The sequence below is a fragment of the Macaca fascicularis genome, chromosome 17 (assembly GCF_037993035.2).
Source record: "Macaca fascicularis isolate 582-1 chromosome 17, T2T-MFA8v1.1".
Lineage (NCBI taxonomy): Eukaryota > Metazoa > Chordata > Mammalia > Primates > Cercopithecidae > Macaca > Macaca fascicularis.
In genome coordinates this window covers 78,567,962-78,585,120 of record NC_088391.1, presented here as the reverse complement: position 1 = coordinate 78,585,120, position 17,159 = coordinate 78,567,962, and the positions used below count along the sequence as shown (strand labels likewise).

The following is a 17,159-nucleotide window of genomic DNA, read 5'->3' as shown; positions in this document are numbered from 1 at the left end:
AGTACATGTGGATGTTCTCATTATAAACTAGTTTGATTTTCTTACTAGTATTGAACAGTGGTGAGGAACAGACATGAGTTCCCAGGAAATTTTTCAAAATTTTCCACTTTTCATGTGTAAAGGTGATAATCTGGACTGAAGAGAAGACATGTTCCAAGTCGGCTATCTATGCTAAGGTGGTTTAACTTATAACTTCAATCAATAGTTTAGCTGTAAATGATTTTTTTATATTAGCATACAAATTATCTACATTTTCTTGGAAAATGTTTATTTTCTCTTATATAATTTAAGTATTTATGTCATAATCACATAGACATTGAAATAATATTTTGTAATATCTACCTGGAAATATATGAGATTTATGCAACATATTAAATCGAACAAGCACAAATAATAAGCTTAATTTGCACCCAAAATTTAATTGATGCCTGAAACATTATAGATTTTGTTCCCCAAAATTCTGTGAAGATAATTTGCAGGGTTTCTTACTCCAGTCATATACTACTGATATGCTCAGTCTAATTATCTACTCAGTGAACAACTTAAATCAACAAAAAATCAAACATTCAACACTATACCACCTATATTCTAATGTGTAAGTTAGTGTATTGGCAGGAAGCCATTGGTAGGAGGAAAAAAATTCATTTTTTAATTCTGTGCAGTTTCATGATTCTGAGATAAGGAACATTTTTTCACATTTATGAAAGGATGAATTTACTTTTATCTTCTTAATACAGTAGGAAAATATACAAATTAAGGGTAACTTTTAAAAATCGATCTATAAATGTTATTTTCAAGATTAAAATAAGATATTGGACATCTTAGGAAGGGTAAAGATAGAAATGAACTACCTAAAGGGAGTATATGTGACAAAAATATGTAAAATGATGCTGGTTTTACAATAAAATTTTGCAAATCTTTGAAAAAATGTATACATCACTGAACTTTCTTTGAAAGTTAGTTATATTGTCCAGAACTGTCATTAATTTTATGTAATTCTTATCTTTTTGTTTTATGCATCAATTAAGAAATAAAAGTAAGTTACATGGAGGATTCCACTTTACATTTATATTTTATAATTTATAAAACTGTCATACCTATATATAAGGTTGAGGAAGTGATATTGACATTAAAAAAATAAATGCCTGCCGCTGTGAATAACAATCTCAATTGTGAAGTCAAATGCTAATTTCTTTTTCTTTTCTAATCCTGGATCTAATATACAGGAGGTAGATGAAGAGCAAGCAATGCACTTTTCTTCATGATAATACCGTGGCATTATTGAGCTTATTCCTTTCCCCTTTAAAAAAAAATTTAGAAAGGAAAATGTTGCAAAGAATATGAATAGCTTACTGTACTTGGTCAATGTAGCATTACAATTTTTTTTTAATCCTCGGGGAAACTGGTACCACCTGTTCAATCTGAATTCAAGTAGTTACTGTCAATTTTCTCATGGGTGAATGCTGCCTCTTTGTGGCAGAATGCCATGGAAATTGTTCTTTAAACACAAAGTTCATGAACGGCCCTTGATATTGTACAAATTCCAGGTGAGGTTATTGGGAGATCCACCTATAGCAATGAGGCACATAATTGAAACATTTCTTATCCTTAAATTATAGTCTAAACTCACTAGAAAACCTTATTCAAAGATGATGAGGTCATATCCACCAACATTTTGAGCATTTAGAATACTGATCAACTTTAGATAAGGAATCCATCATAATTGTTGAAGGTAGTTTTACACAAGTTAAAAATATGAAAACTATGGAAAACTGTAGACTGAATAAATAATACTGATATGACAAGTACATCATATTAAGAGAAAAGTGAATATGCAATATATTACTTACCATGCACCACGTAGCAGATGAATACTTCAGTAAGGAAACAGTTACATCATTGAAAATATAATAAACACATTAAGTGACACATTTAGAAAACCATACTTCCCTGAACCAACAAAGGCATACATTACATATATATGTAATATATGTTATATATATATATATGTATACTTTAAATTTTTGCTGATTAGGGGAAAAACATTTTGTATTAGGAATAAAGTTTAGGAACTACTTCCTAAATTGTTAATGGTGGAGATTCTATCAATCACACATAGGTAAGTATTTTGCACCTTAAATAATCATTACTTCCATCCCTCATATTTGACATAGTTATCAAGTGTTTATTCAGAAACTATTTAAAAAATTACATGTGCTGGGATACATATGAGACTGTAACAACAGTAGCCCCATCTTACAGAGATCCTGTTTGTCATTATCATCATTGCTTGCTGCCCACAGGGATAAAGACATCGTATAGAGACTTGTACAGTCCATGATTTGGTCTTCTGAGGTGCCAGTACATGTGGATCTGTACAAATGCAACTGGGTTTGGTTAAACAGTCGAAAATCGGCTACAATAGTAGTCAAATCAACATGTCATTTTGGTTCACTAATAAAAATAACTTTCAAATCTTTTCTAATAAAACCCAAAACTTTCACACAATTCACACTGGAATGGCCCAATTAATTGCCCTTTTTTTTTTTTTTTTTTAATGCATTGGGATACAATCAGATCTTTCTTCTTAAAAAAAAAATACAGATTCAATTGGGTGGGTTGCATTGGCTTTTAAAGATTTTGCCATTAAATTCTCCACATTTTTAATGATTGAAAATGCCTTCCTGATACCACGTCAGTTTTAGAAATGCAGATCCTAATACAGTGCGACACCTCTGCAAAATCATAGGCTAAAGTGAAGGAAAGAGGAATGCTAAATGTGCATATAAAAATAGGTGCTACAATAAAATATTTGTATATCTCATCAATAAGTTATTTTGACTAATCAATTATGGATCATATAGCTCTGTAATTTTAATGATTTGTCCACATCTATGGTGATCCTTTACAGGATCACAACATTTTTTTAAATTCAAATGTCCAGAATGCATACAAACACATCCTTTAAAAACAAAGAAAAGGAATGAGAAGGGAGGGGAGGGAAGGAGAGAAGGAGAGGGGCGGAAAAAGAGAACAAATTTCCTATTAAAGTTGGGGTGTGCTAATTTCTCCACAAAAGCCAGTTAGACCCACCCATGGCTTAAAAGGGGAGAAATGGAGGTGGGGCGGGAGAAGGGGGGAGGAAGCAAAAGAGGAAGAGTAGAATCTATGCTCTGCCATCATCCACCATTCTTAGCACTTCCAACCACTACAAAAACGACTGCGGCCTTTCACAAATCACCCGCGCAGCAAATTGCCCTCCTTAAAGCCCTTCTCCACACCTGCCCCACACGCAAGAAGAGAAAGTGATGTGCCCAGTTTACACAAATGTTTCCCACGTGTAAATTTTAAAGGAAATTGCACACCCTTTTCGTATCTTCCACCGAAGCTGAGAAATCCCGTGCCAAGGCACTTCACCCTAAACGTTGAAACAACACAATTAATCAAATGTGTTCACCGTGTGTGTCAGCTTGCTTGTTTGTTTTAAATGCAAAAGCTCCAAGGGAGTTTCTTTGCTTTTAGAACTGGCTAAATGTGGTCTGTTTTTCCAGCACTTCGAGGTAGTCCGGCTCAACGTTTAGTTTTGCTTTTAACTCCAGATATTCGTTCCGGTTGGGTTCTACAAAGACAGCACTCGGGGGGCTGTAGAGCACCGGTTCCCGTAGCCTGCTGTCCCCTGCCCCCGGATGCAAATACTGATGGGGGCGTCTCAGGTCATAGTTGGGGGAGAAAGTGTAAGCAGCGGGGCTGCACGGGAATTTGGGATATTCCGGGAGGCTATTGCCGGCGGGGGTGGTGGAGCAGTGTTTGTCTGGTTCTAAAATGCCCCTGTAAAAGCGGTCGGCGTCCTGCACCGGCGACAGCAGGTCCTCCCGGGGCTCGATGGTGCTGACGCTGTAGGCGGGGCTCCGCAAGTGGTGGCTTTCCCGCCTCTCCTCCTCCCCGGGCTGCAGCTGCAGCTGCGGCGGGGGCTGCTGCTGTGGCTGCTGCGGTGGCGGCGGCGGCTGCTGCTGCTGCTGCAGGTGATGGTTGCTGCTGTAGGTGACCTTGAGCTCGTGCAGGTCTTTGTAATCCTCTACGGAGTTGCCCTCTCGGGAGCGGTAGATGGGGTTTTTGCACATGTGGCCCAGTGGGTGGGGGATGTATTCATACACGTGGCCCGCGGGCGTCTTCACCTTGGGCAGCGCGGGCCCGCGGTGATGCACGTGCGCGTGTGGGTGGCCGCCCGCACCGCCGCCGCCGCCGTACACGCTGTACTGCATGTTGAAGGAACTCACGTCGGAGTTGTTGGTGCTGGTGTGGTCGCTCTGGTTCTTCTTCCTGCGCTTCATGACCAGCACGAAGAGCCCAGCGGCCACGAAGACTGACATGATGAAAACCAGCAGGAGGCTGAGGATTAACACAGACAAGGGCACCGACGACGCCCCTCCGCCTGCGCCCAAGCCCGCGGGGGCCCCGGTGCTGTTCAACCGGACCGCAGGAGTCACCGCGCTGGTCCTCGCAGGGACCTGGATGGAGGAGGGTGTGGGCGTGGAAACCACTACATCTGAATAGTCAGGGCACAGCAGCTCCGACTTAATGGAGCGCATGTCTGTCTCAGCGAATTTCTTGGGCGCCTTACAGATCACCTCGTCCACTAGGACGCCCACTTTGAGCTGCTCCACCCACAGCTTCATGCCCACAATGTCGCAGGTACAATCCCAAGGGTTGTCGTGGAGGTCGATTTGGATGAGTGACTTCAGCTGGTCCAAAACTCCACTCACCGGCAAGGAGGTGAAGTGATTACTCCTCAGGTTTAGCCTGAGGAGGGTCAGGCCAGAGAAGACGCCCGAGGGCATGGCCTGCAGGAGGTTGTTATTCAAGAATAGCAGCTGGAGGTTTGGGACCGGGTCAAAAGTTCCAGACTGAATCTCGCGAATGAGATTGTACTGGAGGAAGAGATACTGCAGGCTCTGCAGGCCATAGAATAACTCCGGGCTTAGCCTCTCGATCCTATTGCCATTCAGGTACAGGCGCCTCAGGTTGGTGAGATCCCCGAAAGCGCGGTCCTGTATCATCGAGATGCGGTTGTTCCCCAGGTGCAGGAGGTCCAGCCCCGTGGCCTCCAGGAAGTCTGTCCTGCGCACGACAGCGATATAGTTCTCTGTCAGATACATTTTCTTGGGGTTGTAGGGCTTGGGCTGCAGTTCAGCGATGCTCTCGATCTTTCGCTCCTGGCAGTTTACGTTGAGGCCCAGATCAGAGATCTGCAGGTTGCAAGTGCACGCGGTGGGACACTCCAAAGGCACCGGGGATTTGGTCTGATAGGCGATGCTGGGGCCATAGTTGCTGTAGCCCAAGTCCTTGGAGGGCTGCCGAGAGGTGGGGCGCACCCTGGGCTTGTTGGGTTGGCGGGTCCCCTTAGGGGGCTTCAAAGGGGGTTTGTAAACAGCAGAGGAAGAAGTGGCCACAGAATTCACTGAGGCCGGGGTGGTGTGTAAATACCCCGTGGTGCTCAAAGGCGTCTGCGGCCTCATCTCGTAGTCAGAAATAAGTCTCCTTGGGCACAGTTCCTGCTTGGATACTTCATCCAAGTCCCTGCCGTGTAAGCGGAAGGGGGTCTCACAAACCACATCCCCCACCAGGGCTGAGTAGGAGATGCTGTCCAACCAATCCTTTAGAGAGATCAGCTCACAAGAACAATTCCAAGGGTTTTCCTCCAGCTGTAGCTCCACAACTTTATCCATGTGCTGTAAGAGCCCCACGTAGGGCAGAAGTTTCAGCCTGTTCCCCCGGAGGTCCAAGTGCGTTAAGGGCACAAAACGGAAAAGATTGTTGGGTAAACTGGACAAAAGATTGTCATTGAGGATAAGCACCTGCAACAAATGCAGTTTCCCAAAAGCATTGGGTTCAATGACGCTGATGTAATTGTAATCGACCTGTAGGTACTCCAGGTTCTCCAAGCCAAGGAAGGTATCATCTCGCAGAAGTTCCAGTTTATTATTGTTCAGATGCAATCTCCTCAAACCCCGTAGCCCATGGAAAGCCCCGGTCTCAATGTCCTGGATAACATTGCTACCCAGATGCAAAATTGAAGCCCCAGTGTAATTGACAAACTCATTGGGATAGAGACGGTTCAAAAGGTTTCCGGACAACAAGAGGTGGTAGATTGGGAAACGGGGAGGGCTAATTTCAGAGAGACTGATGATCCCGCGGTTTTCACAGCTCACAGTTAAAATGCCGTCCTTTTCCTCACAAGGACATGCATTGTCACAGATTTCCCCATAATAATCGATGGTTTCTGCACACGAAAGGACGAGAGATGTTACAGCAAACGCTAGAGTCTGCAGCATCCAGCTATGCATTTTTCTGTGAAGGTCCTGTTCCAAAGTTACTGGGGGGCAGCAAGTGTGCATTTTACCTCCTGTAAGGGAGAGAGAAAACAAGGAAACAACAGAATATGACAAAAATTTAAGGGATCAGTCAGAAAGTCTCTCTCTTAATATTATTACTCTAAAACCCAAAAGGAAGAGATATAAATGACACACACCCCCCAGTGAAACATTGACATTCTCCAGATTTTATTAAAATCTATTATACATTTTGATTTAAAGGTTGATTTCATTTTTTTTTAATGAGCACACCACAAATATGCTGCTCCCTACAAGAAAAGAGCAGGTTAGATAAAGTCCCATTTTAGTTTTCTCTGCTCCCCCCTTTTCAAAACCAATCCATAAATATACATAAAATGGCTGTCAGTTCAGTTTCATGGTTCTAATTTAAGAAAAAAGAAGCACCATTTTACAAGGTTCCCCACCTCACCTATACCCAGCCCCCTCCCCCCTTTCTTTCTTTCAGAACCTCTTCAGGTTAACAGTTCACCATGAAGGTCTCTTATTTTCACAGAGAGGCAAGGAGCCAAGATACTTGGGGTATTTTAAACCATCGCTAGAAATGCCACGGTGGGAACCTAAAGGATACTTTTCAGAGGCAAAAAGGGTGTAATATAATGCATCAAAGGAGCCCCAAGAAGCTCTTAGATCACCAATTGTCTTCCGGAGCTTTGAGTAAGGAGAAAAAGGAGAAAGCATTTGCTTTGATGGTGGACTTCACTACCACGCTATTAAGCACATCAGCGTCCTAATTGCATGCACGGTGCCACTTAGCAGCGCTTCCCTGAGAGCGCCCTGCGACCACTTCTCATTGATCATGTCAGCGACGCTACCAAACCGCATCTTTAAGCCACTGAAATAGTTCTGCACGACGGATTACAAAGAACTCAGCGAAGGTATCTGCAATCTCCGAATACCTCCTGATGCCTAGAGTTTAAAAAGGACGTTCCTACCGCTTACTGGGAATCAGTAAACCAAGGATCAGTGCCAAAGCCTCGCTTACCTTGGGCTCCGCGTCTATTTGCAACGGTAATAGCAAGGGTTGCACGGAACTACCACCTCGACAGCATCCCCATCTTTGGAGTTGCTTATTACATTTAATTGTTAACGCTCCCCTCTCTCCTTTTTTTAATCTCAGGGAAAGGACGCCTGGGTTGATTAAAAGGCAAAATAGAAAGGTGGGAGGGAGAACTGTAAGTGACTTAGGCCAGTTATTTAATATACGAATTTCATCTCCCACAGGAATCAATGTGACCCCCTCCCCCCCTTTTTTCTTGCTCTCTTTTTGTCCCCTTGAAGGCTTCCTTCCACTTCCTACTTCTGATCAACAGCAGCACTCTTAAAGGAAGGACATAAATGGAATGAGCGTGTGTGAGTGTGAGTGTGTGTGTGTGTGCGCGCGCGTGCACGCTGCGTTGGTTAATGGGGTGGGGGACATTTGATAGAAATGCTGGGCTCTAGGAACCTACGCCTTTTCTCTGGTCAACCTTGCCTTTGCCTCACTACCGAAGTCTAATATCAAATTGCAACTCCAAACTAAAGCCAAGATGTTTCCGAGACAGCGGTTTCAAGCCTGGAGACCTTGCTCCTGATCCCCAAGTCGACTCCAGCCCGCGTTATTAAACACCCCTGCATTCACACGCACATGTACCAGTGTGCCTGCGAATCATTCACGTGTGGCCACCCAGACGTGTCGAGACGAATCGGAACCATAGTGCATAAACCTCGCAAGTATCCCCGACCTCCCAACGCAACGGTAAACGTCTCCCGGCTTAAAAGCGGCAAAAACATCCCCAGTGAAAGCAAAACGTTTACCTTGAAATTTCAGTTCTCCGCTGGATCAAATCCGCACATCCATTCAGCGAGGTTGGGTCCCCTCCCCCTCCCTCCCTGTGCTTCCCCGCCCCCATTCACCTCCCACCCCATCTGAAAGCCCATTGCAAATTCTGTCCAGCCAGTATTAAACTCCAGCGTTTACAACTTTAATTCAGTTCTAGTTAGCAAGGATCGAAGAGCTTCCTCTCAACCCACCCCCTTTCCCCTCCTCCTTGCTAGCAAAGGAGACCAAAAATTTGAGAAAATAAAGTTGAATGAGCCTGGGAAGGCTGACATTCTGACGGGGAAACGCACCTCCGATGGAAATTCGCGGGTGCGCTGAACATTCTCAGATTCTCAGATTTTTTTTTTTTTCCTGGAGGGCGGGGGCGGGGGGATTATTCATTTTCTCCCAGAGAATTTAGGTACTGGATCACCGCCCTGTACGTCCCCGCATTAAGCAGCATGGAGCCACTCGTACTGGAGCCCAGCACCCAGGCCGAACCGGAGGCTCCGGGCACAGCTGCTCAAGCGGCCGCCCAGGCAGAAGCACCCGGAGTTCCAGGACGCGAGGCTCCCCCTCCCCCACCCCGCCCCAAAGAGAAGGAAGGGAAAACGGAGGAAGAAGGGGAGGGAGGAGAGGGAAAGAAAGCCACCCCGCCACACACACACACACACACACACACACACACACACATACATACACACACACACACAGACACACACACGAGAACCTCTTTTGCAAAGTAAAGGATAGACTTACCCCGTTTCACATCTCCAAGGCCCACTCATCATAGCCATCCTTTAAAAACACACACATACACAAAAACCCTCTTTGGGGTATGCATTGGGTTTCTCAAGCCCAGGCAGGGCGAGGTGACCGCGAGTAGCTGGGTCCCAGAGGCTGGAGGAAAGAGGCGCCCGGACGCCTCCAGCCCGGGGCCGCCGCCGCGGTGGCGACCGCGGGTTCCGGGGCTCCCCAAACGACTCTCCCCGGGTCTCTCCGGGGTAGTCGGAGCGGGCAGCAGGGTTGGGTGGGGGGAAGAGCGGGGGGCGATCTGGAGCGGCGGGATAGGAAGGCAGCGGGAGGGGGCGGCGGAGGTCCGGCTGGAGAGGCGCCTCTCGGTAGGGGCCGGGAGCCGGAGCCGGGCGGGGCGGGGAGGGGGAGCTGCTGGGAGGGGACGCACGGAGCGGGAGGAGGGGGACGCGGAGAAGACTGCCTGGCACCGCCGGCCCAGCCAACGTGACGGTCAGCCCCGCCGAGCGCTCGCACCCGCTCACACTCATGATCACTCGCACACTTGCTCCAATCCGTGTTAAGGCGCGATCGCGGGGTCCCTGGCAGCCTTCGCTGCACCGTCCCCCAAGTGGGGTACTCACAGTTCCCATCTGCAAAGGGGGCAACTTTCTCCGACCCAGCTGTGGCCGCCGCCCCCTCCAGCCTCCTCCAGCTCCTCGCACCCTCGGGCCTGGGTTCGCGCCGGCCGGCCCTCCCCTCCCCCCTCGGCTCTCCTCGCGGTCTTCACCACATTCCCCCCTGGTCAGTGGCGCACGCCCGGGGACCAGCCAGAGGGAGCGGGTCGCGGGGGTGTGCATGCATCTCCCGCCTTCTTCTTGCAGCGCACACTGTACATGGTAGTGAGGGGGCGAGCGAAGGTGGCACCGGCCCCTCCGCTGCTCCAGCGAAGGCGGCGGCTGCAGCTCCTGCTCTGTCCTCCGCCCCCAGCGCAGCGGCGACCACCTCGTTGGGATCCCGCCGCCGCTGTCCCCGCGCCGAGCCAGCCTCCGCCGCGGCCCCTAATTAGTATTTGAGAGGCTCCCTCATCCTTTTGGCAGTTTCATCCCTCACGGTGTTTGCAGGTTTTTTTTTTTTTTTTCTGTATCCCTTCCCCAGATGAGGCGCACAATCGTCATTATTTGGAACTCTCTATCACCGACATCCTTTGGGGTTTCTGGGGGAAGGGGGGGGGCGGGCAGGAACCGCGTCGTTCTATGCCTGTGGCTTGTCCTGGCAGCACGGTGGCTCTAAAAAAAAACTCGGAGAAAGTCGCGTCTTCCTCCCGGTCGCCGAGGAGGTGGCAACACGGAAAGCAACTCCGGGTCTCTGAGACAGCTGCTCCAGAGCGGGTGCAGGGCCCAGTCCAGTGCACTTGTTTATTGTCGCGCCTCTGGTGCGAGCCAAGCTGCAGCAGACATGGTGGGCCCGGGGCGAAGCGGGCGCTCGGTGGCCGATAGATGGCAGCCGAGGGCGAAGGCGTCCCTGGGCTAGGGCGGCGCAACCGGAGCCCCCTTGGATGTCACATTCTTGGGAGACAGAGGAGTCTTGGACCATGTGCGTAATACGAGCGTGGGACTGTGCAATTCTTGGATTGGGAAAGGGAGGAGTGGAAATAACCCCGGCGGTGCCAGGTTTGCTGGTGGTCAGGAACAGATGATTCCAGCCCAGGGCTGATCGCCTGCCTTCCTCCTGCCATTTAGAATGCGGCTGTCTCATGTACATACTGTTAAGGATCCTGGAAAAGGGAGTGGTTCCTCCTAGCTGCAAACAAGGGCGCTACTTTTCTTTTCTCTTTTTAATAGAATTACGTTTTATAGGTGTGTCTAGGCAACACAAGGGAATGTGAAAGACTGTCAGAGGGAATGTTTTTGAATACATTTGGTGTGTACTAAAAAGCTGGAAAACCCCTAAGTAAATGCAGTATCGATAGAAAGCGAGTTTCTTGAAGAGTCACCTGCTAAACTCTACTAGAGTCATCTCTACAGTAAGTATTCTTGGCTCTTTCCATGAAACCAGACACTTCCATCCCCAAAAGGGGGTCTTTACATTCATAAGACATGTTTTCAATGTTTGTAATATTAGACCTGCTGTTCATCAAAGCTATAAAAGTTGATCATCATAAGTGACTCAGTGCAGACTGAGTGCACATGTGCCTGTTCCTTTGATAACTATGTAGTTAGTTTCTCCGTGTAAATATATTTTACCCACTTTATTTTGGAAATAGTTGATATTGTTTTATTCTTAGTAATATTTGGGATAATACTGTGTTATAATATTCTGGTTAATCATATTTAATATTAATATAGAGTCCGATAGTATGTCTATGTTCCGAGACGTATATATCTCTCAGGCGATGGACATTGCAGTCTCTTGAGGTATTGCAATCTTTCTTGAACTTTCCCCTGCATATGTTGTGCAAATATATATATTTTTACTTTATACCATAATTACTTTATTTGGAAACAATTTTGTTTGAGTGTGGGTTATATTCAAGGCAGAGGAAGGAAAGAAGTAATAGTAATTTCAGATAATAAAAACAAAGTCTTGTAATGGAACGTTTTATTAAATTTAGAAACATTTGACCTAGGAATGATAGTCACTAGCTATAGATACATTGCATAAACAATTATAACTTACACTTCATCCACAAAAGACTTATTCTGTATTTTTATTTAGTCATTAACTTTTAACACTATATAAACATTTTAGAAAATTTATTTTTAAGTGTAAAATTACTTCTATATTTTCAAAATGAAAATGTAATATTTAAATTTAAAATTATATAGGAATTACAGCCAGAAGCCTTTGGAATATAACTATTGAGTCCTATCAGAAACATAATTTTCAATATTGAATAACTTTGTAGAAGTCCTGAAAGGTCCTAAATTGTCTTAATCGATTATTTATTTTTTCAAAATAGCTTAAATAAAGCTATTGTATTTTATCACTGTTCTAAATCTTCATAATTATATTCAATATTAAAGTTTAATTCATGGTTTTGTATTATTTTATTTTAAATACTTATTGTTCTAATTAAAGTAAATGTTATTCAACTAAGAAGTATTAAATATGTTTGGAATTAGTTTAAGTTACGGTTTTGTTGGAAACACTTATGCTAATAATCTAGTTTATCTCTTGTGGTTCAAATAAGTAAATGATGAAAACTTTCTACCATTAACTCAACAGTAAGGGTGGCCCCAGAAGCCACCACTACGTTTTGCCGCTAGGTGTCTCTGTAAGATGCTCTGCAAGAAAATGAAATTTTAGAAAATACTGTGGCATGAGTTCAGAACAGAAGAACACAAGAGGGAAAACATCATAGATATAAGGAGAAGCCTCAGTTATTAATCTGTTTCTTTATTTGCATTGAATGTTGACTATTGCTTAGAAAATATATAAATGAATTATATAAGAGTGCTCAAATATGAGCAAAAACTTTTACCTCACATGAACAAACGTATCTATGTTTTAGTCTATATTAAGCAACATATGGTCATATGTGTACACATGCTTTCAGATAGCACTCAGATACTGCACTTAATTACATAGATATATTTGGCCATTGTAAAATTAAATGATTGATCAAATATATCTCCCCAGAATTAAGTTTATTAATATTAAACATTATTTGATGGAGTTGGATGTGAAAGTCACATTTGTCCAAATGTTTGCAAATATATTTTTTCATATTAGAATTATCTATTGAGAGAGTATCATCATAAATGCATATCATGTGGGGAAATATATTTGGAAATATATTTGGCAAATATATTTGGCATTTATACTGCAAATGTAATTGTCATGATCAATATGGTCATAATTTGATACCTGCAAATTTAAATTCAAATTTAAAACATAAGTAGCATACTGGCCACTTAAAATTGACCGTATATTTTTGTAAATTTATATTTATTAATTTCTAGAATTATTATTTTAGTGCTTTATGAACACAGAGGAATTATTATATTAAGTACATTTCTTAAGATAACATTTATCACATTTGTGTATCGCTGTGTGTTATCTTTAGAATATTAAAATGCTTAGTCAAGAATTATGGTGCTTTAAGAAACAATCTAATGAGGATTATAAACAAGGAAATTCTTTATTAATCATTGCATGACTTCATAAGTATTGGTCAACATCTATCTAAAGCCAGTAGAGCTTGCAATTTTGTTGCTGTTGTTGTTGTTAGCCTAACTGGTGAGTTAAGATTATGGAATTCTAATGCTAAATTTCTATTCCTCCATAGTAATGGCTAAGAAGTCTGTTCAACTCAATTTAATAAATGACACATTTTTCAAGTCTAAGTTAAGGGGCATATGTCTTTAAAGTTTTTGAAATTGAAATTTTATATATATCACATTCATATATATAATTATATATAATATATGATATATAAATATATATATCTTACATATCTAAAAGGAGAAAATAAAAGTTTCTCCTGGAGGAAAATAATGAGTCACCATTTATGATTGTGTCTCTATGAAATTGCTAAATTAAATAAGTATACAGCATTTGTCTTTGACATTTTGTCTAATACATTTAAAATTAAAAACAAACATCATGCAGTTATAATTATCAAAGTAAAAATAGCCAGCAAATATAATTTTGCTGAAATTATTTATTCACTTATAGACTTAATTATTCACAATCTTAGAAATAGACTCTCAGAGGCATTACAAAAGAATATACAACAAATAGCCAATTTTCTTCCTTGCCTTATGCAGTTCCTTGCACATACACTCTGGTATTTTTTGACATAATTACATATGAAAATATCCTTTTTGGATAACCAATTGGAATTATCTACAAAAATATATCTTTGGAACACCACTTTTTCAGAAAGTAGCCTTCAGGTGTGCCAAAGTAAGATATATAAAACACTATGTCAGAAGATATTATTTGTAACAGATGCTTGCATTTGAAAATGACTAAGAACAAGTTAAATGTCTGACTCACAGAAAAATCATACACATCCATCTATACCTTAGAATACTCTTCTACTTTAAACACCAGTTTGTATAGGAATACTGTTTTGCTATTTCTAGGAGTATATATAACATTACCTGTAATATGTGAGAGGCAGACTTTTTTCTGGAAAGAAATTAATACACACAAATCCAATAATAGTGTTTACCTTTTGGAAGAAGACTGGCACCTTAAATAGAATGGGAATTTGTTTTTCATCATATGCTCTTTTCTTTACTATTTCTGTTTTTTACTGTTTTGGTTTCTACTATATTTTGTTCAATTTTTACATACATATTCCCAATAAAAATTTATAAAAATGTGCACTTGAAAAATAAGGATATTTGGAAGGGTGATTTAAGAGCTTAGGAAGAGTTCAAGATGATTTCCTTAAATTCATCTCTATCCCATAGTTCCCAAATGGTTTTATTGTTCATGACACATTATTATCATTGGAGACACTGAATATATTTCTAAATATGAGTGCCAATTAATTAGTTACAATAATTTTTCATCATTACTCATATGTGACATTCAATTCTAGCTACCAATATCAGCTAGTAGAATGGTCATTAATAGAAGCTAGCTTTGTTATCTTCACTATTCAGAACCATGCTGTGTGTTGGGAACATCAGTTTCATTTGATACTCTGGTGAGTGAAGAGGAAGATGAAAATGGCTCTGTTGAGAAGATAAGTGATTGCACTTGAAGTTGTCAGCAGCTGTTCTTTACTATTTACTGAAGAAAAGTGAGTGTAGTTGTGACATTTTAAATATACAAACTATCATCAGACCCTGTTAGAACAAAGGCTACTGCCATCTGGCTTATACTAGCATTGAAATGCACACATTCCACTGGAAATGAAGCAGTTTCATAAAGTAATCAGATTAGCTTTTCTATGTAACTCTCTTATTAGTGCTATGATTTGTCTCTTGGGACCCATTGGTCCTTGGTTCTCGCACATCTCTAGTCATTTTTAGAGAATAAGTCTAAACAGGCATTATGTTATGCCTATATTTTCTGTGTTATGTCTGTTTTTTTTTTTTACAGAGAAAAACAATTAATTATCCTAAAACACAGTCAAATTACAACAATTTAAGAACCATTGCTAATGAAAAAATATCTAAATTGACTGTACTACATTCAACTTTGCCAACTGGAATCCTTCATTCAACAGAAGACTCTCATAATCTCTTCATCCCCTCAAAATGAATCAGCCTTTTCCCCAACTCCAATGCTTTGGTTTCCACTGCCCTTTTATCTGTCAGACTTTTCATTTTTCTTTTACCTACTGTTCTAGAGAATTCTATGTAAGTCCTTTCTCCACCTGAAAAAATCTTTCTTATTCTTTCTAACAGTGAAGACTTGCTTATCTAAACATTCCCTTCCATTTTTAAACACTTGATCTGCACAATGTTTTATTTCTTGCTTAATGTGTATTTTTCTTCCAGACTACATTATCATTACTTATTTTGAAAACAGTATATGGTATCCCTTCAATAGCAAGAAAAATGAGCTCCAGAAATCTCTTTGTATATACAAAATACTTGTTCATTTACGAATTTATTAATTCAACAAATATTTATTTAGCGCCTAAAATGTGCTAGATCCTATCTCTTGTATTTGAGATGAAAATAGTTGATTCATATCCGAATGCTTACAGAGATGTTTGACTTTTTGTAAATTATCTACTTTCTCTCTCAAAATTAATGAATTACAATTTATGCAATAAAATTATATTGCATAATAAAATTATATTGCATAAATTGTATTCTTGAATAATATTTATTGTGGCATATGTTCAGCAAACCTCTACAAGAGGCTGTTCAATAGAATTTTCTAAGATAATAGAAAGTAACTGTATCTGTGCAATCCAATGTGATAGCCATTGGCCACATAAGGCTATTGAGCAATTGAAATATGAATGATACCTTTCGGTAGGTGGTAGCTTTAAAAAATGAAATGTGGATGATATGGCAGAGGAACTAAAATTTTATTGTTATTTAAATTTGACTGATTTAAATTTAAATAGCCACCTGTGGCTAGTGGCTACCATATTGGACAGTGCAGGTCTAGAATATAAATTCCTAGAGGATTGAGACTGTGTTTCTTGTGCAATTTCTGGGATACCTTGGAAATTCAATCAATATGAACAGCTGCACTCATAAGTAATGATGGTGATTATGACATCCTCAATAAATAAGGGCAATTATGATTCACATTTGGCAAGAGGCCTGATTTGCATTCTGTTTAGGGTCTCTATTCAATTCTTTCAAATTGCATTCAATTGAAGGCCTCTACTATTCTTTTAAAGATTTCAAGGCACTTTACAAGCATTTCAAAATTCTTCATTACACCCTTATTATACCTCTATAAAGAAAGAAAGGTAGATTATTTTAAATCAATAGAATTTTATTAGAAGATAAGTGCCTTTTTATGCATGGCAAAGTAGTCTCTAAAGTACTTTTCTCTAGATCACACAGTGGGATGTTAGTAGAACTGGAAAAGAAAATACCAAATCGGTATTTTGCTTCAGCAATTATCTAGGATAGGTTTTGTGTGCCAAAAAGACTCAAAAAAACTGCACTTGAATGTGTGTATTCCATCTATTTTAATACCAAAACATGATTTTAAAGTTTAGTGTTGTTTTGTACAATTGGAGTGGACAGAGTTTGAACAGCAAATTATAATTAACTAATTTACAGAATGCTAATATGGTCTCTAATTTCCATGAAAAGCTCAATAAACCTCAGTTTTAATAAAATGACATTTATAAATCTGATACAAAGACATAATGACCTGATAATGAGTCCCATTCAGAAGTTATAATTTTTTAAGGTTAGATTGTGTTTTTCATCAATCTATCTAAAATATTCATCATATTAGTGGCCTTTATTTCCGACAATATACTTCTTCCATAGACAAAAACCAATATAACTTTAAAGGAATCACACATTGCTTAAAGGCTTAAGTCCAAAATAATTAGGAAACCACTAGGCCTAGTCATCAGTAAAGTGTTTCTCCAAGACCTTGAATTCATTCTTGGCTCTGGCTTTGTATCATTTGCGCCTCTGCATAAATGAAAACATTTCCTCTGGGTAGATGGTAAAGTTAATGTGCTATGTCTTCAATGGACTATATAACTATCACACTGGTTAATCAAATAATAAATATTAAAATGTAAACTCCTTGGAAAAGTATAATATAATTATTAATCTGGTACA

The 17,159-nt window shown here is 41.1% G+C and overlaps 1 protein-coding gene across 3 annotated transcripts; it reads right to left on the bottom strand.

Moving 5' to 3' along the window:
• Nucleotides 1–2,164: 2,164 nt before the first annotated feature.
• On the bottom strand, nucleotides 2,165–10,409 carry SLITRK5 (SLIT and NTRK like family member 5). Of its 3 annotated transcripts, none has more exons than XM_005586082.4 (2): nucleotides 9,567–10,409; nucleotides 2,165–6,403 (listed from the first exon to the last, which is right to left on the bottom strand). In XM_005586082.4, exon 2 carries the CDS (start codon nucleotides 6,393–6,395, stop codon nucleotides 3,519–3,521), a length of 2,877 nt encoding a protein of 958 aa, XP_005586139.1. In that variant the 5' UTR covers nucleotides 6,396–6,403; nucleotides 9,567–10,409; the 3' UTR covers nucleotides 2,165–3,518. The 3 variants fall into 3 exon arrangements, with proteins under 3 accessions (XP_005586139.1, XP_005586141.1, XP_005586140.1); XM_005586084.5 differs by lacking the exon at nucleotides 9,567–10,409 and adding an exon at nucleotides 8,187–9,337; XM_005586083.4 differs by lacking the exon at nucleotides 9,567–10,409 and adding an exon at nucleotides 8,950–9,337.
• Between the last annotated feature and the right edge of the window lie 6,750 nt (nucleotides 10,410–17,159).